At 40.2% G+C, this 22,505-nt stretch overlaps 1 protein-coding gene across 1 annotated transcript in view; it reads right to left on the reverse strand.

Annotated features, from left to right (window-relative positions):
• dhrs7cb (dehydrogenase/reductase (SDR family) member 7Cb) overlaps nucleotides 1–22,505 on the reverse strand; it is a 101,539-nt gene that overhangs the window by 8,738 nt on the left and 70,296 nt on the right. The window contains exons 4-5 of the mRNA XM_049563930.1: nucleotides 21,836–22,046; nucleotides 21,625–21,717 (exon numbers count right to left, since the gene is read on the reverse strand). Of these exons, the coding sequence (XP_049419887.1) occupies nucleotides 21,625–21,717; nucleotides 21,836–22,046 (304 nt within the window). The remainder of the gene's footprint in view (nucleotides 1–21,624; nucleotides 21,718–21,835; nucleotides 22,047–22,505) is intronic.

The raw sequence follows: 22,505 nt of genomic DNA on the forward strand, positions 1-22,505 counted from the left end.
AATAGATGTCGTACAGAACAGATCAACATGATAAATTAACAGTAATCCATATGACACAGAGAGAGAGAGAGAGAGAGATGCAGGTAATGACAGTATCTTACAACAACATTAATGAAAGTAATAATATTATAGTTATAGTTCTGGTTACTGCGGTACAATATGTTGAAAGTATGTATTAATACCTGACGATGTCAGAGGCAATTCGTAAAGACAATCCTCTTTACCACCGAAGCGTTCACCTTTCTGTTTCTCACTTTTTGTCACTGAGCACTATGTAATAATAAATTCACGTTTTGCATAAGAAGTGCCTCTGCTTTTTGTGCAGTGTGCGGGCCCTTCTACACAAGCGATGAGAAGAAACTAAAGAAATGTAAATTCTCATCGTTATTTACTTATCAAGCAAACAAATTCAATGAAAATAAACAACTTATGCATGTGTGTAGGCTACTTACTCAATCGAAAGTTGCCCGTTCGGTCCTGCAGGCTTTGACTGGGTCTTCCAGTTTACTTTCGGGACACGAAAAAAAGTCTCTGCAACAGCCCGGTTGATCATAGAAGTGAAATCCTCTGTTGTGAGACAGTCATTTCTGGAGACATCCAGATGTCTATCTCCTGGCCACAAATCCCACTCAGAGCAACCAAGGCATTCCTCCTCTGTTGGCATAGAGGAACATTGTCACAAGAACACCACCAGTTAGCATCGGTTAGCTCGGACGTGCAGCGGTTTGTTGTTCTCTGGCCAGCTGTTCCTCTCTCTGTCTCCGCATCCTCCTTTAAAAGAGCTCCTCATCCGTATACTCTGGCTCAAAACGGTAAGGACGTCCATCATATTCAAAGTCGTCGTCCACAACCTCAAAATCTGACAAATATTCAGCCATGTTTCAGCCTAAACAGAGCGTAAACAGAGCCTTGCCGGGTGTGCGGTGGCGTGATGACATCATCCAGGTCAGAGGTTAGTAGGTCAGTATAAATCATAGATATATATACTTAGATGCCGCATTCAATGGTGCTCCTCATTGGAGCGATACGTCAACGCGGCCGCCATCTTGCCCAGCCGCGCTGCCTAATGCATGTATGTCTATTGAGGCAGGAGAATATTTATGAATAAAATCATCATTACTCGCTGAGTTCTCAACTGATTTTCATGCGGTTTGGTTTGTTACAATTGTCAGACATGTAGTTATGATACAGGATACTTGGTTAAATAAAAAATGCAGCTTTTCATACCAAAATATTTGATCTTAAGTAGATAAAGTAACAGTAATAGATCTACAACACATTTAAACTAAACTTTCCCCATGTAATAAATATTCTTTTTTCTTACTAGATGTACAATGCCCACCATGATGTCATTTAATTATTAATTTTGACTATAAATGTTTATTCACATTTCACGCAATGTGCAAAAAATTGTGTATTAGCAGGGTTGTGCCGAGCTGCAGTGTAGATTCTGATTAACAAATGTTGTTTTTGTTAAAATAAATGACTTAGAGCTGCATGTTTACACAAAATTTTGCTTTAATCTCATATGTATAACACCACAGTGCTCATGGGAGCCTGGACACAGAACTGTTTACATTATTAGGTCATATTTACAAAAAATACAGTGTACAGTAGCTAGTATTATTTTTAGGAGTCTGCCCAGTCCTGTCGAAGTCCTCAGGTCTGAAGTGACAGCTGCAGATGACTGAGGAGTCACTCGGGACAAAGTCCTTTCTCCTCACTGCTGCTACGCATGCCCGTCTCCTATCTGTGTTTTTTGGGAAACTACACACAAAATAAGTGTGTCAAACACAGTTCCACATAATTTGTAGTTACAATTCAGGCCACAAGTTAACTACTAACATTATACTGCGTTATGTCACGTTGGTGCCATGAAACAGATAGCTGACAATTTGGAATAACACATAGGCCTACACCGACATAGCTGTTTGACAAAGCATCATAATTTTATAAGTAATATTATATAACGTTAAATGTTAACCTTTTTTCTTTAAGTTGTGTGACATAGTGTTAACTTAATTTGGCATTAGGACCAGATCAGGACAGTTACTTTACTTGATTAGCTTAAAAGAAGGGTCACTTTTTGAGATATATATCTCATTAAACATGTTCGTAACAGTAAAATATTGTAAAACAACTTCTTACCTGTGGAATGTTATTCCCTTCTGCTTGGTTTTAACACTTCTTTAGTTCGTACACCCAAATGCAGAGGAAAAATGTGGCATTTTTGTTGAGTCTGACATGGGTCTGAACCGGTCAGAGCACCTAGGCAAGATGGTGGCGGTATTGACGCATCCCACAAGCCAGGGTGCGGCATCTATGTATATATATCTATGAGTATAAATGACCCGGATGATGATGATGACAAGCAACTCTAGTGATTCATAAAAACATATTGATGAAATGAACGAGTTTCGCGGCAGATAATGTGTTATTTAGAGCCTCAATGTCGCTGACCCAATCACTCCAACTACATGGATGTACGCGGCTCTCGCGGATCTAAATATCTTCCGAAGGACTCCAAATGACACCAAACTTATCTGGGTGAGTAAACAACCGTATTTAATGCCAGGAATAAGGTCCAGGTTGTAAAAAACGGAACTTCCCCTTTAAATTCATTACATTATTGTGGCAGATGATCAAAAGATTGATATATGTTACAAAAAGTGGTTTTATAAAGTCATATTTATTGTTTTCAACAATAACACACTTGAACACAGATGCAGTACACCTCGCCATTACATTCTATTCTTCTTCTTCTTCTTCTTTTTCTTCCTCTTCTTTTTCTAGTTTTATGGCAGTTGGCAAACAATGCATGGAAGCATTACCGCCACCTACCGAAATGGAGCGTGGGTCTGGATAAATTAATATTCACGAGGAAAAAAAAAATCTAAATTCTTCTGATCAGATCAGTTCTACTCAAGTAATAAAACAAAAACCTAAGCAAACCTCGCCTGAATTTTTCTGGAGGATAGCCTTTATGTTTAAAGGCACACTTTCTGACTCCAGCTCCTGAATGAGTTGCTGTCTCTCCTGGTCAAATTTGGAGCAGTATTCAATAACATGCTCTACAGTCTCAGCAGTACTACATACACTACATTTACCATCAGCATGTTTCTTTAAAATAAGTAAAGTACTGCCTAAACCAGTGTGCCCAAATCTCATCCTAGAGATAATGTCTTCCTCTTGAGTTGATCTAGTTGTTGGTCTAGCATCACCAACATACCTTTGGACACTTCCTCCCAGTGATAGCATTATTCCAGTTACTTTGCCATTTCCTCCTAGACCTGGCCTTGACAATAGTCTTAATTTCAGCCTTACTAAAGCTTATATCCATGGTAACCTCAGGAGATCCACATGCTTTCTTAGCATTCTTATCAGCTTGCTCATTACCTCTGACTCCTAAGTGAGCAGGCACCCATAGGAGACTAACATTTATACCAGAGTTTAATAGCCTACTAATCTTCTGTACAATATCTAAGACAACGTCCTGTCTGGATTGAGATGTAGTGTTTTGGATACTCATCAGTGCAGATGCAGAATCTGAAGCAATTAGTACCCCATACCTAGGCCTGTTACTCTCAAACCAGACTAGAGCAATGAGGATAGCTACTAACTCTGCAGTATAAACAGCAAGATCATTATTCAGTCTTTCTCTTTTACAGACCTTAAGACTAGGAATTACAAATGCAGCTCCAACTTTCCCATCTTCTGATTTTGATGCATCTGTAAATGCCACAACTTTATCCCCATACATGTCTCTAATATGACTCTCTATTATAAGGCTGTTGATTTCCTCACACCTTTTTAATTCTAAAAGATCTAAATCAATAACAGGGCTTCTCAGTAACCACAGTGGAACTGCTGGAAAGGACACTGTAGGACACACATTCAGCACCTGGAGGCCCATTTCACCTGCTCTCTGAGCAGTAACCTACCCAAAGCTTCTAACTTGGGCCTTATCCCTTTCTTGACATTGAAGTAAGGAGGATTGACTAATATGGTCTTCCTTATGCCCTCTCAGGTTAGCCCTATAAACCAGAGTTAACTGATCCCTCCTGATATGAAGAGGCATTTCACCCATTTCAACCTGGATTGCACTGACAGGGGTAGTCTTCATAGCTCCACAACATAACCTCAGTGCTTTATATTGGATTAAATCCAATTTCATTAACAGTGACTTAGCTGCAGACCTGTAGGCCACACACCCATAGTCAAACAGAGACTAATATAAATAGTTCTCATACCTGGCCTATTTGCACCCCAATCCACCCCACACAAGCATGGCATCACATTTAACACTTTTTACATTTTTCAATCATCTTCTGAATATGCACAGACCAGGTTAACCACTTGTCAAACCAAAGACCTAAATATTTAAAGCACTCAACTCTTTCCAGATCTGCACCTGATATTTTCAACTTTAACTCTTGGGGAATAGTCCTCCTAGTAAAGAACACTGTTTTCGTCTTATCTATAGAAATTCTGAATCCCCACTCAAGGGCCCACTTTTGAACATCATTCACTGCCTGCTGCATCTTACTGACAACAAAGTTAACATTCCTGCTTCTCTTCCACATAGCACCATCATCTGCAAATAATGCTCCATTAATGGATCTGTCTAAATTTTTAAAAACATCATTAATCATAATCAAGAATAGCACTGGACTGATAATGCTACCTTGTGGAGTGCCATTCTCAACTATATATTCATTACTATATGCTTCATTAATTTTAACTGTAATCTTCCTACCAGATAAAAAGTCACTGACCCACTGAAACATTCTTCCATTAATACCCATCTGCCTCAGTTTAATAAGAAGGCCCTCTCTCCACACCATGTCATAAGCTTTTTCAACATCAAAGAATATGGTTAAAACAGACTCTTTATTAACCTGGGCTTTTCTTATTGAATGCTCAAGGGCAACCACAGGATCCATAGTCCCCCTTCCCTTCCTAAAACCACTCTGGTAACTGTGTAGCAATCTTCTTGTTTCCAACCAGTAAACCAATCTGTCATTTACCATTCTTTCCATAACCTTGCCCATTTAGGGCGTTAACGCTGTAGGTCTGTAGTTGCTAGGGTTCTTTGCGTCTTTCCCAGGTTTCCTAATGGGAATAATAACCGATTGTTTCCATGTGGTTGGGATGACTCCCTCTGACCATACCTTACTGAATAACCTCAATACTACGTCCTTCCCTTTATCAGTCAAATTGTCTAACATTGCATAACAAATCATATCCCTCCCTGGAGTAGACTTTCCAACCTTCTTTAATGCACTATTAAGCTCATTCAAAGTAAACAGGGTATTTAAAACTTCCCCATCTCCTACCTCCTCAATTATAACATCTCTGTATTTTCCTATTGTCATTTCTCTTCCTATTCTTTCCTCGTGAGTTAGATTTTCTGAACTATGCACCTTTACCAATGCCTTAGCTACAGCTTCAGCCTTGTCTTTACTATTTGTAATAGGCCTTTGCTCCACCATCATTACTGGGTACTCAAATTTCCTATCATTTCCTCTCATCTTCTTAATCATGCCCCATACTCTCTGAATTGGAGTTGTTCTTTCAATTGACTCACAAAACGTTTTCCAATGTTCCCTTTTTGCATTCTTTACTGTGCGCCTAACCACAGCTTGACACTGCTTATATCTAATTAAACTTCTAAAATTTAAAGTCTGCTTTAAGGATCTAAAAGCCTTATTCTGGTCTCTGACAGCCCCACTACATGCCTCAGACCACCATGGGACCATTCTTCCTCAACTACCAGGTGTGGACTTAGGAATAGTTAACTCAGCAGCACTAATTATGCTATTAGTAACTGCATAGGACGTGGAGTCAACACAGGCATTATCCCCAATACCCACCAGCCCCATCTCACTGAAGCCTGTAAAGGATTCCCAGTTTGCTTTCCTCAAAATCCATCTCCCATTCCTTACCACCTGGTCTCTTACTAGCTCAATCTCAAACTGAACCACCACCGGGTAGTGATCACTACCCAGAGTGCTCTCATTTAACACCTCCCAATTACATCTGCCCGCTAAAGCTTGAGATACAATTGTGAGATCTATGGCAGACTCACTACCGCTTGCAACATCTATTCTTTTGTAAGTACCATCATTCAAACATACTTATTCTTCAATTACACTGCCATTTATATCATTTTTATCCCCCCAGAGTGAGCTATGTCCTGACTCAATCTGTTTACATGGATTATAAAAATTAACAACACTCAAACTCCCTTCTTTAGTCCATACCTCAACACATATTTATTCCAGATCATCCCCTTTCTTTAGCTCTCTAAACTGTAATCCCCGCTTTACAAAAGTTACACACCCTCCACCATTACCCTCCACCCTATCTCTCCTGATACTAGAATATCCCTTTATCACAAAATACAATGAACTCTTTAGCAGGATTCCTGAACACAGATCACATCAGCCTTATCACTTAGATCTTGAATAAAACCTTTAAATTCCTGTCCATTTGTAATAAGACTTCTAGTGTTCCATTGCAATATCAGTAAGGTTGACTTCTCAATGGTGATAGAGAGGTTGTCTCAGGGGCCTCACCTATCCTGTTAAGATTAGCATTTATCTTTTCCCAAGATAAACTACTCAGATTTAAGAATCTTGCAGCAGCCTTCACTATGATTCTGATTTTCTCTGTCCTGTTTTTAGCCTGTTCAGTACAATTTATCACATAGGCTATAAACAGCACCAAACGCTCAGAATTAATCATGGTTTCACTCTGCAGATTATTCTGGCTTATATTTTCCTCCTTGTTCTCTTTCTCAACTTCTTTCACAGCTTCAGCATAAGAAAGGTTTTTAGCTACTCTCACCTGCTGCACTGCAACAGCCTTTTTCCTAGCTGGACAACCCCCATAGGCAGCTGTATGATCCCCGCCAGTTACAGCACTTCCTCACCTCATCATCCCTGCAATGGCCATACTCATGGTTTCCCCCACACTTTCCACACCTCTGATTACCTTTGCAAATGGCAGCTACTTGCCCATACCGCTGACACCTAAAACATCTGATTGGAGGAGGAACATACTCACGCACATTAAAGCTCACAAAGCCTATCTTTACTCTCTCAGGCAATCGTTGCTCTTTAAATTCCAGGAGCAGTGATGTACTCTCAACTCTAACTCCATCCCGCTTAGCCATCAGCCTTTTAATACCCACCACCGTTCCTCCTTTAATGTTTTTCTTCATATCCTCCAAATTTTCGCCAAGAGCCACTCCTGAAATAACTCCTCTTACGCCACGCTCACCAAACACTCTAACCTCCGCTACTTCTTTTTTACAGATAGTTTGCACTCTCATGACTTTCTAGTTACTTTCTAGTAAATTTCCATCTTCCACTTCTGCCACTTTCGCCATTTCAATCTCCCGACAAGCCTTCTTTAATCCGGCTGTTAAAGCCACCAGTTCCACAGCCCTAATATCATTGCTTTCCTTAAACTTAATGATCACCTTTAAGTCAGAATCAGGATCGTGGACAACTCTCCTTCTCACGTCTCTACCTCTCTCTCCCCATTCATCCTCACGGTCTTTTCTTTTTTCCTCCCTAGCACTACCAGCACCTAAACACTGAGCACTAAGTCCGCTCCCTCTACCTCTTCCTTGCCCAGAACTTTGATTACTACTACACAACTGCCAAGCTTCTTTTGGAAAATTTTCCTCATCCATATCATCACTATCCATGACCTAAATCTAATCCAGACCCAGTCACAAATCGGTTTATGCCAACAATCCGCTGTACCACCCTCCGACCAAACAAACAACACGCTCTTCTTCCTCCACATTCTATTGTTTTTGAGATTAGTCCCAATAAAGAGTGCTGCAACCTTCAGTCTCGACCACCAGGGGGGTGCTTGACTGTCATGACATGTCAGCTTCATTAAAAGCATAGCTGCAGATTAACGCAACAATAGATGTAAAAACACACAGAAACAATACATCTGTGATCAGTTCCCTAATTTTATTTTAACAATTTTCTAAATTATTTTCCTCTTTTCCAATTTCTCGTTTTATTTCATGGAAGTGATCAATGTAAGTGCACTTGTCCTTTAAACTTAATAAAAAATAAAAGCTAACAAAATAAAAGACACCTGGTACATTCGTTACAGCTGTATCAGTTTATAGAACAGTTTTGAACAGTTAGAACAAGAGGCTAGAACAAGAGGCTGCACTGCAACATGCAAATCACTCCTTCACGTGGCTGCCTGCGCTTTCCCTGTCTTTGCGGCTGCAATTTCTCTTCTTCAAACTACAACACCCATAATTCATGTAGGAACTGCTGCAGCCAATGTGCAGCCAGTGGGAGCTGCATGACAACTCAACCACCATGATCAGTTTTTAATATTTTATACTGTATAAAATAATGGATGTAGTCACTGTGACGTCACCCATCCATTTCTGAGGAGCGGGACTGAAGCTCAAAATACTCGGCTCTGGACGGCGCCATCTTGGCAGTGCCTGACTCCGCCCAACTCCCGGACAATCAAAAATGGGCAAAGAGGCGGGCCGAAGGAAGCCTGGTTGTTTAAACACGCCAACCTCGCTCTGCGCTGCTAAGTTAGCTAAGGCTAACAAGCTACAAGGCTAACAAGCTACGCTACTTTGGCTAGCCCTGTGGTGTTGGCTGCTCCCGCTTGGTGCCAGCTCCACTGCAGCTCCCTCACGAAACTTGAGGTAAGTTGAGTTTAGCGGAAACTAACGTTATACAACAAACCTTGAAACAATGATTCAGCTGTTATCTTAAAAAAAAAAAACCTTCAATGTTTTTATATAACGCTAATTATTTATTACACTCATTTTACTTTCATATGCACAGTTTGGAGCATTGGTGACAGCTATGTCCGGCGTGATGTCCAGAGAGCTGCAGAGACCTTGGGAAGCACCCTCAGCATGCTGGGCGTCTGTGTCTGCTGGTTTGGCTGGGGTGGACTGCAGTGGGGAGGCCTTCTCTCCTTCTTTTCCCACTCCCTGCGAGGAAGAGCAGCACCAGATGTCCTCATCATCCACTGTGGTGGCAACGACATGGGGAAGGTCAGCAGTGTCAAGCTGGTCAGCATGATGAAGGAGGACCTGCACCAGCTTCATCCCCAGCATCCTGGCATTAAGATAATATTTTCTTCATTGGCCCAAAGGTGCAGGTGGGAGGCTGGTGGCAATCCAGCAAAGATTGATAAGGCCAGGAAATGTGTTTACAGTGTTATGGCTACATTTGTTCATAGTTTAAATGGTGCCATAATTGAGCACCCTCACATCAGATACATTCATCCCACACCTAGGAGAAATTATATGTTTTTAAGTAAATTAGTTAATTATCTTAAAGACCACCTCCAAACGCACTGAACTGCTTATTGTTGGCAGTGTCACTGCTTTTGAATTTGGCCTTTAGGACACATTTTGTTAGGCCTGAACATAGCCCAGACTGTCATGGTCAATGTTGAGTTTTTGATATTCATCTATAACTTGTTTAAAATTTCAATAAATTCTATTTATATTTGCACTCCTTTTGTCTTTGTTACTGACTGAATGTTGTATTTCACAGTCAAATCTGACTGTCAATTGAAAGGACAAACAAAGCATACACTTCAGATAAAACATTAAGCATTAATGTTTAACATTGTCACTGACAAAAAATTAAGCAGTCCATTTCTGTGTGGGCCTGATTATTTTAACTTTGTTGAAGATAACTAAGCACCTTACACCCAGCAGTAGAGCCTGAGAAGATTTTGGAGAGTAACCTTTGCTTGCTGCTCTGTTAGAAGTCTAGTTTTAACACAGAAGAATGAGACTGGATAAAAGGGCTCAAAGTGAAAAACAAAGAATTAGCTGGACACAATAGTTTTGAAGCCCCCAAGGAGGTATCACTTGTTTGCTATGTCGCCAACTCTGAGAGGGTCTTCCTCAGGCAAAGGTATTGTGACGTTTTTATAGCGAGGCAAACAGAAAGATAATCAGCCAATTATGTGTTACCTTTTTTTAGCCTCACTATATAAGCCTCAATACCGAGCAATACCCACAGAACCTTGATATGTCACAACGTCACAAATAAATAATACCTCCTACGGGATTTAAAACTATTCAGTGTGCAGATATTTCCTTGTTTTTCACAAAAGGAGAATCGTTTCTCAGTGAATTTTCTGCATTTGTCTTAAAGAAATGCTCAAACAAAACCAGCACATAACATCAGCTTTTCATTTTTTTTGCATTCTGCTAAGATAAATGCAAACTTGGGTAAATGTTAAGACATAAATGAAAACATTAAGATGCTGTCACAAACCGGGCCAGTTACTGGCAAAAAAGGGAGTCCACACATGAAGTACCAAATCAAAATGTAATTTATTAGTAAAATCATTTAAGTTGAAATTAGATCATAATAAACTAAAAGTAAGAGTGGGGTTTTTTTGTTAAGTGTCAGTCATGTATGCAGTGTATGGGTGAGTGGAGTGTGCTGTGTGAAAGTGTTGAATGCAGGAGGAAACAATACTTAATTCCCCATGGCAGGTGGAAACCCAGAACCAAGCCCAAGTCTGGAAGCAGCAAGAGGGAGAATGCCAGCTTAGACAGCCCTTAAATACCCTGGTTCACATACACACACAGGTGAGGCAAATTGGCCTGACGACCTGCCCACAACTTCCACCCAGGAAGTGAGAAAGCCAGTGAGCAGACAGAGGGGCAGGCCATCACACCCCCCTCCTAAAGAATGGGGTCCCACCACATTATCTTTCCACTCCTCTAACTCTACACCCGTCAGCCACTCTCAGCAACCTGGATCCTAGGAGCAAATTAAGAGAGTAGTGAGAAGGCAGAACTGTTAAACAGCAGAATAGACAATCACACCTTATCCTGCAACATACGTACAGTTGCAATCAAAATTATTCAACCCCCATTGCATATTAGGCCTACTGGCAAAATATACAATTTCTCAGCTGTTTGCAATAAACAGATTACACAAGAACTGTTTAAGTAGTTCAATGAAACCAATATTACAGGGGTTTTGATCCAAATTCAACACAAAATGCTACTTTTAATGACTACTGCAGTCTCAAAATTATTCAACCCCTTCATGACAAGCATCTTCAGTACTTAGTAGAGCACCCTTTTGCTGTTATGACCTGCTGCAAAAGTGATGCATAGCCAGACACCAGCTTCAGACAGCGTTCCTGAGGAATCTCAGCCCATTCCTCATGGGCAATGGCCTCCATATTCTTGGGTGTGCGTTTTGCAACCGCCTTCTTCAAATCCCACCAGAGATTTTCTATGGGGTTGAAGTCAGGCGACTGTAACGGCCACTCTAGCATCTTCCATTTCTTCTTCTGAAACCAAGCCTTGGTGGACTTTGAGGTATGCTTTGGATCATTATGCTGTTGGAAGATCCAACGACGCCCAAGCTTCAGCTTCCTCACAGACGGCATGACGTTTTCACCTAAGATTTCCTGATACTTGGCTGAATCCATCGTGCCCTCCGCACGCTGCAGGTTTCCAGTGCCAGAGGCAGCAAAGCAGCCCCAGGGCATCACTGAGCCACCACCATGCTTCACTGTAGGCAGGGTGTTCTTTTCAGCATATGCTTCATTCTTCTTCCTCCAGACATCCCGCTGTTCCATAGGCCCGAAGAGTTCCAGTTTTGTTTCATCGCTCCACAGAACAGAATTCCAAAACTTCTGTGGCTTATTTATATGGTTTTGATCATATTGGAGCCAACTTTTCTTGTGCTTTTGGGTCAGTAGTGGTGTACATCTTGGAGTCCCGGCATGGAGCCCTTCAGCGTTTAGTATGCACCTTATTGTGCAAACTGAAACCTCAGTGCCTGCTGCCACCAAGTCTTGCCGCATGTGTTTTGCGGTCACTCAAGGATTTTTGACCACTTGCCTTCTCAGGAATCTGCTGGCAGCTGCTGACAGTTTCCTCTTTCTGCCACGTCCATAGTGTAGCCACTGTTCCTTTAACTTTGAACTTGCGAACTATGCTTCCAACGGTATCTCTAGGAACATTCAGAGCTTTTGCTATCTTTTTGTGTCCTTTTCCTTGTTTGTGCAAGGCAATGATTTCTTCTCTGAACTTTCTGGACAATTCTTTTGACTGAGCCATATTTCTAACATGCAATCAAACGTCACTCTCAACAAACCCCTAGCCAGTCCAGGTATTTATGTGTTCTATCTCAAGCACACCTGAACTAATGAAGCCCTTGATTAGTTGCACCAGGTGTGCTTGAAACAGGGGGTTGAATAATTTTGAGACTGCAGTAGTGGTTAAAAGTAGCATTTTGTGTTGAATTTGGATAAAAAACCATGGTAATATTAGTTTTATTAAACTATTTCAACTGTTCTTGTCTACTTTGTTTATTGCAAACAGCTGAAAAATTGTACATTTTGCCAATAAGCCTAATATGCAATGGGGGTTGAAAAATTTTGACTGCAACTGTACTTGGCCTTGACCGACTACCTTACCCAAATAGGTGACTGTAGCCTTTGCAAATTCACACTTTGCCAAATTAACAGTCAACCCTGCCCAGACCAATCTGTCAAACAATACATGAATGCGCTGAATGTGTTCAGACCATGTATTACTGTATATGACCACGTCATCAAGGTACACCGCACAGCCGTCCAGCCCTGCCACAACCTGGTTCATGAGGCACTGGAATGTTGCAGGCGCGTTGCGCAGGCCAAATGGCATAACAGTATACTTGTACAGACCAGAAGGTGTAATAAACGCGCAAATTTCCTGTGCACGCTTAGACAGGGGGACCTGCCAATAACCTTTTAGGAGAGATTCAGATTTACTCACATAAGTGGCAGACCCCACCTGATCTATACAATATTCCATGCAGGGAAGAGGAAACACATCTGGCTTTGTTGTTTCATTTTTCATTTTTTTAGTTCTACTTGTAACTGCAATTCATGCTTTTGCTTTAACAACAAAAGTTCTTTTTGCTGCTCAAAACTCAAAACAGTAGCTGCAGAAACAGGTGACTGAATCCCCACACCAGGTTTAAGAATTCCCCTTTCCAACAAACTTGCTTTCGCCCTGACCTTAACAGACTCCTTTAATTTTCTGTCTACTATCTCAAGCTCATATTTCTCAGCAATTAGCAGTAACTGGTCCTTCGTACACTGATCTAATAGTGCTACTGACGGCGAGTCAACAAACTCATCCACTATAGATGCCATGCTACACCGTCTACACAAGCTGCCAAAAAGGAAGAAGAATGAAAAAAAAACAAAACACAAAAACAAATCAATCCTGTGGAGCGCTGGAACCACTAACAAAGTCTGGGACAGCCATACCAAAATGGAACCTCCCCAGCCCTGACTAACACATTAGCAACCCCCTAACCACCTTAACTCCCTCCCTAGTCTTCGTGCCGCTACTGATGGGGGGTATTTATGCACTATAGCCCACTGGGAAGAAAAAGCAACTGTTACCAGCGACCCTTTCTTGCACCATGGATGTGCCCTAGAGACAACTGCTCTACTCACTTTTGCAGCCACACTAAAATTCCCCAAGACCAGCCCCCCTAATGGAAACCAGCCTTCTTAGCTTAACAGGGGATTCATGGTTCCTTGCAATGTTAAATGACTGTCACAAACAAACCAAAAAAAAAAAAAAAAAAAAAAAAAAAAAACCACAAAGTTCCAACTCTTATCTTATTTATTACAACCAAAACATTACAAACATTTAAGTTAAAGCAAAACTCAAGGACAAAGGACAAATGCTCTACTACTTCCAAACTCCACCAACCAAATCCTCCTTCAAAACTGAAATCAGAAGACAAGAATCACATGTGGAACTCCCAGCACTGGCAACTATCTAACTGGCTTCATCAGGTACCACAAATAAGTCAATGAACATTTTGAAACTAAATAACTCATTAAGGCCAAACTACAATTCCTAACCGGAACACAAACCATATGCCAGCATCAAAAACAATACTCAGACCAACCAAATTCTAACAAATTAACCCTTACAAAACTAAGTAAACTTTCAGTTGTTTACCAAATTAACTTTAACAACGGACGAGCCCCCATTTTGTCACAAACCGGGCCAGTTACTGGCAAAAAAGGAGTCCACACATGAAGTACCAAATCAAAATGTAATTTATTAGTAAATCATTTAAGTTGAAAGTAAATAACTATGAAATCATTTAAGTTGAAATTAGATCATAATAAACTAAAAGTAAGAGTGGGGTTTTTTTGTTAAGTGTCAGTCATGTATGCAGTGTATGGGTGAGTGGAGTGTGCTGTGTGAAAGTGTTGAATGCAGGAGGAAACAATACTTAATTCCCCATGGCAGGTGGAAACCCAGAACCAAGCCCAAGTCTGGAAGCAGCAAGAGGGAGAATGCCAGCTTAGACAGCCCTTAAATACCCTGGTTCACATACACACACAGGTGAGGCAAATTGGCCTGACGACCCGCCCATAACTTCCACCCAGGAAGTGAGAAAGCCAGTGAGCAGACAGAGGGGCAGGCCGTCACAATGCCATTAATAACTATTACTTACTCTAAAGTAAATTTTGTCTGATCCACTTTATATCACAAAAATTCTAACCACTACAAAAACAGTTTAACAAAATTAAGTTAACACTTGCATTCATGAAAACATCCATATTAAAAGGTTACAAAAAGTACATATGAAATAAATGAAAAGATTTATAACAGCAATTATAAAACCTATGAATTAGGACCCAGTGTCATAATTTGCAAAACCTTAATTTCTTGTGAAACAACCTCTTTACTGTGGAGTAAATATCACATTGGCCGAGGCGTTGTAACTTTCCTCAAGTGTCCTACATGAGAGAACAGTGACAGGTTAAAAACACAGGTAGAAAAAATTGACTACAGCCTGTCTTGGTTGAAAGCCCACTCACCACCAAAATGATCTTATTGCTGAGTAAGTGGCGGTCATTCATAAAATAGTTTTGTGTTAAAGTTCTGTAGATATTCGACTTTATATTTGAATGTGATTTTAAATTTAATTGTACTATCAAGACAATGATATGAAATCTGTATGAATGTATAGTATGCACTTCATCCACATTAAAATAATTGTTGCTATCAAAAGGAAACTTGAACTGTTATCAAAGCTCACTGCCACTGTGGAATCATGCTACGTATGTTCAGCTGTCTCATTATGAGAATATTCTTTCCATTGGTTCTTCACAGACTGTGTGTGGGGAAAAAGGTAGTAGCAAATTCTCACTTTGATAAAGGGTCTTTGCATAAAGGCACTAAAATGTTAAAGTTGGTAAATACATGTCATGTTCCTTGATTGATAAAATCTTCATTTGACCTTTTGCATCAGGGGAACACTAAACTGCACTGGTGTGTCAGTAATTTCACCTTATCAGTAATAGTACGGAGCACGCTGTGCCCTAATCGAGTACTTAGTAAAGTATGACAATTAGTAATTTATGTAATGCATTTAAATGTATCATGGTCAATAATTCATCATTTTAAATTAATAAGTTTCTTCACTCTTTGTGAGGTACTGTATGAAAAAAATGTGTCTTTATCCTGGAGTCAGTACTGCAGTTTTGACTCTCCAAGTGTTCACTGCACAGATGGGAAATCTTGTTTGGAGTCCAGTTCTGTCTCCTCGTGTTGAGTGTCCACTGGTCCAGTCTGTCTGGGTCACCTAGAGAAAAACTTTACACAGACAAATAGATATTAAAAGTAATATATGTGTTAGGTTACCTACTTCACAGACTCCTTTACATGCAAACAATACAACTTAACTTACTTCAGTGTTCAACAGATCATAATCGTTTATTTTAGCAAAACAAAAAGGTGGTGGCCATCACAGTCCTCATATTCTGTCTGTCCATTATCTATTGTTGTGTAGCTACAGGCCTATATCATACACTAATCTTCTTAATATTTATGTGACAGTCAAATGTCAATGTTTTTTTTTTTAATTACGTTACACACCTTATTGTAATTTCACACAGTTCGCCACTTTTTCATTTAAGTTGCAAACACAAGTATAGCCTTAATGTTATGTTAACGTTACACTGCTCATATGACAGTAACATTGCATCACGTTAGCTAACTAACGTGGTGGACCTTTATTTTCAAACCTCACAAAGCCTCAGCCTTTTGTTCAAAATATTCTCTCCCTAAATGCCTAAATCCTAACACTTCTCTGTTAGGTTCTTATTTCGATGCATCCCCGGACTGGCGTCTTGCTCGAAGGCTAACCGTTAGCTAGCTGGTTAGCTAGTTAACGAGCTCAGCTTGTGTTATATCGTATTGTCTGTGGCCCTGTAACTTGATGTGAATGTTGCAGCTGTGATACAGGTCGCACTTGAAAATAAGACCTCCGGTATCAACGTGATTTTACATGTCCTAAATAAAGGCTTAATTATATAATAATAAGCTGACAAGCTAGGTGGTGACCACAGACACCGATACATGCTGCTGACAAGCTAGGTGGTGACCGCTAATTAGTGCTAACATATAAACTAATAAAACAATACTAGAATTTTCGAATTGCACTTACCGAAAAACCAGGAGCTCAGACTTCTTGGAAGCTATTGGTATAATTAATCGAACAGCAAGCCATATTACTCCAATATTTGCCTGAAAATATATCCAAACGGCACAAACACGGCTGAGAGGACAGGTTCAATGCCTTGAACATGGGCACAAATTGGCTGAGATGACGCCAAGCAGACGGCCGACTCTGAGCTCAGCTCCGCACAGCGGAGCCAGCAGCTAGTTAGCATGCTAGTTAGCAACCCATGATGGTGCCATCTGTCAGTCAAAGTGACCACCCCCTTAATTATGCGCAATTTCAAACCTTAATAACATTTAAACAGAAGAGTTAGAAAAAAATTCACGCCCCCACAGTTGTCATGAAAGGGGAAATTAACTATAGAGACCAAATCCATTTTTTGTACCAGGCTGTAAACATGTTTATTTCTGCTCTAAAGTTGGGCATTTTAACATGGGGGTCTATGGGGATTGACTCACTTCTGGAGCCAGCCTCAAGTGGACAGTCAGTGAACTGCAGTTTTTGGCACTTCCGCATTGGCCTCACTTGTCTCCCCCGGAGGTTGGGGCTTGGTTTTATCGGGCAATAACTACCCCAGACTCTGCTCTAGTGTAATTTTTGGGACAATCAGAGCAGGATTCAGGATTCAGGACAACTGCTTGGATTTCGGGACTGTCTCGAATTTTTCGGCACATTCCTGAAATCCAAGCAGTTGTCCTGAATCCTGAATCCTGCCCTGATTCTCCCGAAAATTACACGGAGGTTGCCGGGGAGGTCAGATACTTGCATGCTAGGGCAGACAGCTTTTCATAGGCTCCTGCATGAGCAGACCGCCACTGCAGGGGACAGTCATCAATGCTGATGCTGGGCTCTGCTCTGTAGCGCTGCAGCTCTCCCACAACTCAAGCACAAAGAAGCCCAATCGTACGCCTACAGACGGATTTTATAAAAGGCAACTCTGTGGCATACAGAAACATCGCTGATCGCTCTTTTCTGAAGCAAAAGAATTGGATTAGTGATTGTTTTGTATGATTTCCCCCAAACCTCCACACAGTAAGTAATGTATGGTAGTATGAAGGAATGATACAATGTTTGTAATGAATTTGTATTAAGAATTTCTTTTGATTTATACAAGATAGCGATAGACTTTGATATTTTCTTTTTAATATAATCAACATGTGGTTTCCAACATCATTTATGGTCAATGACAACTCCCAAAAATTTATTCTTGTAAACTCTTTCTATTTCAATTTTATCTATCATGATTTGAACCTTCTTATTGACTTTACGATTTCCAAAGATTACATATTTGGTTTTATTTACATTCACTGACAATTTATTGACGCTGAACCAACGTTTCAAAATATCTAATTCCATTTCCACTGTATCCAGCAGCCATTCAAGGTTTTTACCAGAACAAAAGAAGTTAGTATCGTCTGCAAACAGGACAAAATTTAACAATTTGGACATATTACAAATATCATTTATGTACAATATGAATTATTTTGGACCTAGTACCGATCCTTGTGGAAGCCCACATACAACCTGCAGCAGGTCAGGCTTGTTTTTGTGAATTTGAACATATTGATGTCTATTTCCAAGGTAGTTATTGATCCATTTATGTGCTATCCCTCTTATTCCATATTTTTCTAACTTGTTCATTAAAAGTCTATGGTAAATTGTGTCGAATGCTTTTTTTTAGGTCAATGAAAATGCCAACTGTATATTCTTTATTGTCTATTGCTGTGGATATTTGTTCTATGAGATCTATGACTGCCATCGTAGTGGATTGGTTTGATCTAAAGCCATATTGATGCTCACTGAGTATGTTGTGCTTTTCAAGGAAGTGATAGAGTCTGTCAACAGAAAGTTTTTCTAAAATTTTTGAGAACTGTGGTAATAAGAATATTGGTCAATGATTTGAAAAGGAGTGCCTGTCTCCAGATGGGAATGACCTTTGCGATTTTCATTTGATCTGGAAATATGCCTGTTTGAAGTGATTAATTGAAGATATAAGTTAGTGGATTTACTATGCTATGGATAATATATTTTACTAAATTCATGTCAATATCATTATAATCAGTGGATTATTATTTTTTTTTAATTTATTAACAACAGTTATTATTTCGAGTTCATCGACTCTTTTTAGAAAAATAGAATTTAAATTTACCTTAATAATGCATGATTCAAACAAAATATTTCAGGAACTTTTCACAGTCCTCTGCAGAGGTGGCACAGACAATAGCTGGGGTGGGGCTTATTAGACTGTTTATGGTGCTGAAGAGAAACCTCAGGTTTTGTTTTTTGGCGGCAACTAGGTTGGAAAAATAAGAGAGTCTCTCATTTTTTACCAGTGAGTTAAATGAAACTAATAACTAATAACTCCTTCATATGGAGTCAATGAACTTGAAGTTTTGTTTTCTCCATTTATGTTCTGCTCTTCTACATTCTCTTTTTAGTTTTCTAATATTATCATTTATCCAGGGCCTAGGGTTGGAGGGACGACATGACCTCGGTTTCATAGGGGCTATTTGGTCCAGAGTTCTCAGGCACATGGTATTAAAGTGATTAACCATGTCATTTACATTATTACACTGAAAAAGACAATCCTGAGCACTTAAGATAGCAGCAAAGTCTGCAGCTGAGTTGTTATTTAAAACATGAGTGTATACTGTTTGCTTAGGGCAAAGACTTGCAGAAATGCAGTTTATATCAAACATAACCATTTTGTTGTCTGAAATAGAGTCCCTAAGGAGCAGGGAGTTCATGTCTAAACCCAAGGTAAAAACTACGGTAAATCAAGAATGTGGCCCTGTTCATGTGTAGGAGATGATACATGCTGTCTTAGATTAAAAGATTCACAAGTTGATAAAAATTCTGATGTAAAACGGTTGTCAGGATGGTCAACATGAATGTTGAAATCACCAGCCAATAAAATATGATCATAACTAAGAACAACAGAGGAGATGGCATAAGAAAATTCTGATAAAAAGCTGGTAATGAGCACAGGGATAGGGTGGTTACTCTTATTCTTATTAGAAACCTGATTTACCCTGGTGGTAATTCTAACATGAATGGCATTATGAATAGTGACAGGTATACAATATTAGAGTGAGCGGACATGGAAGAAGATGAGGTAGTGCAGTGTTTCTGCAGTGTAGGTAGTGGCCTGTTGCGGGCGGTAGTCAGGTCTTCATTGCGGTGAGGGGGCGTAGAGGAAGAGAGGGGGCATGTGGCGTAAACACGAGTCAACGTGGAGCAGTTTGTCATAAGTATCAGTGAGACTACGTTTTTTATTGAGAGAGAGAGAGAGAGAGAGAGAGAGAGAGAGAGAGAAACACTGGTCGAGCGAGCTAGAGAATGGATGAGGAGAGCAAGCAGTGTTAGCAAGAAAGCCGCTGAATGAGAAGAATATTCATGTAACAAATATACATAATGTCAATTAGATGGTAACCTGCATGAGAAATTCAGAAAAAGAAAAACAATCAGTTATAATAATTATCCGCTTATGGATGAAAGTAGAGCCCTGCGCGGGACTGTTAATAGGCTATTAATAAAGAGATTCATGGGGTTGTTTGTTTCATTTCCCTGGCCTGCATGTCTTTTGACGCACTGGTCAGGAATAGCTCTCCTATTTCGTTGTTTTCATTTAGTTTTTAATTAAATAAAGGCTGTTTCATATTCTATTCTCCTCCTCTGTCTTTTATTCATTTTTCTACCTTTATATAATCACACAGTGATTGAGGTTAAGGTCTCTTTTCTAAGAGAGACCTGAATAAGAAACATTTATGAGATGAGAAAAGGCCTATGCTCAATAACACCGGCATCATCACACCTCTTTATGTAATTAACAAATAGCAACGAGAGTAGGCTGTGAGTGGCTCAAATAACACTAATAAATAACATAAAATAAACAAAGTTAACAAATGAAACAAACTAATTTAACAAATGAATCACTTGGCCATAATATTGCTGTGGAGGAAGAGAATGTTGCTGACCGACTGCGGTCCCAATCCCGTCCGTCTCTCTTCCAAGATGCGCCCACAGACACTAAAGGCCCGCTCTGAAGGCGCACTGGGTGCGGGAATACTGAAGATGAAACGCGCCAGCTTTGAGAGTGCTGGGAAGTAGAGGGCTCAGTGCGCCTTCAGACCTTGTTTGAGCTTCTTTTCCACATCATTTGTTAACCGTCCACTCCCGCAAGGTTTGGGTTGGGTGGGACCCAATCCCAATGCAGCCCTCTAGACGGAAGTGATCACTATAAGCAGTTTCCAATGTGTGCACATATATATATATATATATATATATATATATATACAGTATATATATACATATATATATATGTGTGTGTATATGTATATTTTAGTAAAAATACGGGCGCACATGTAAATTAACCGTCCCTTTGTTCCAAAAGTCATAAAGAAAGCAAGGGAAGAACATTTCATAAAGCCCTGGAGTGGAGTGAACCTAGCTAAAGAGTACCTGCCCAGACGGGACGCTCTAAAACTAAGGCAAGCATGCCCGCAAGGAGGCAGGGATCATTTCATTGGTCAACAATAAACCTGGCCTTCTGTTGGTTGGGGAATTTTGACAGGGTTGTTACACAAAAAAATCCAAATCTGAGAGCAGAAATTCCAGAGCGCACAGAAGCAGCTTGAGGGCAAGGAGAAGAGCTGAAGCTGGAGCAGGAAATCTGTGCGAGCAACATTGTGTCTGAGTGCGAGCACACAGTTTGAGCAGTAACAGAGTAAATCTAAGCACAAGCAGAGGCTATTTGAGTGCGCGGGCAGGGTTCTGAGGGACAATATTCCAAAATCTGAACAAGAAATCAATAAATAATGCTTTCAAATTGATATACCACTTGAATAAAGATAGGAAAAAAGCTCCATACTTAATACTCACCCCTGAAATACACATGTATTTATCTCAGTAAGTTGGTAGAATTTTATTTCTATATACTTGACTACAGTTTTTGGCAATTGTATCTATGTCTAATGTTACCATAAGGGGAAAGTGCATTAATATCTTTTTAGGGATTTTGGTGAGGGAACCCTTTAAAATGGTTGAGAAAAGCTCATAGAGACTTTTAGGGGCAACTCACATGAACTTCTGAATGGGATAGCCAGTCTTCCCTGGATGCTGTTGACCAAAACAATGTGTCCCAATCTTCTTGACATCATTGTTGGAAGAACACCTGCCACATTATGTGAACGTATTAGCATTCAGATGAAAAAAATCACTAAAAACCAATATCATAGAAATAGTAGTGGTAGCCTATTTGGTGATGATTTTCTCAGCAATGTCCAGCCCACCTTTGACCAAAGTGCTGGGGCCAAAGTAGTTAATGTCCATGATGTTTCTGTCCAGTTCCAGGGAGACACTCTGCACCGGGGCTTTCAGCTTCATGCTGCTGTTGCAGATCAACACATCCACACATCTGTAACACTCCACTACCTCAGCCACGACATCCTCCATGCTATCCAAATCGCTGAAGTCCAGGATCACCAGCTTCGGGGCAAAGGTCTAGGGAGACACAGGATTGTATTACTTCAGTACGCTAATATGTTCATGTTCATACTGGGTTGCAGTAGTGGAGTCTGTTGGGACAAGGCTTAAGAGCCAGAGGGTTCAAGTCCCTGTATGGACCAACTACAGAGTGTAAATTGGTGGATGAGGAGATGCCAGGTTGCCGCCTGTCTCGCCACTGATGTTTATGCTACCAGGGTGCTTTTGAGGAATGCATCAACCTCCCAAATGCAAGAGGTACCATCTAGTCAAGCTGCCCTCTTGCTGGCTAGCTACATCTTTAACATACAAACAAAAGAGTGGTACTGATCATCTCATCTAGCTCTGATCATTATTTCCCAAAAAAATATCAAACTACCTCTTGAACAACAACAAAACAAAAATAATTATTTCATATTCTTGATTATTTCATTGCCTAAATTGCCTTGACTTTGTGCAGAATCTCTTGGTTTGTTG

The sequence above is a fragment of the Epinephelus fuscoguttatus genome, linkage group LG20, assembly GCF_011397635.1.
Source record: "Epinephelus fuscoguttatus linkage group LG20, E.fuscoguttatus.final_Chr_v1".
In the NCBI taxonomy this organism is placed as follows: Eukaryota; Metazoa; Chordata; class Actinopteri; order Perciformes; family Serranidae; genus Epinephelus; species Epinephelus fuscoguttatus.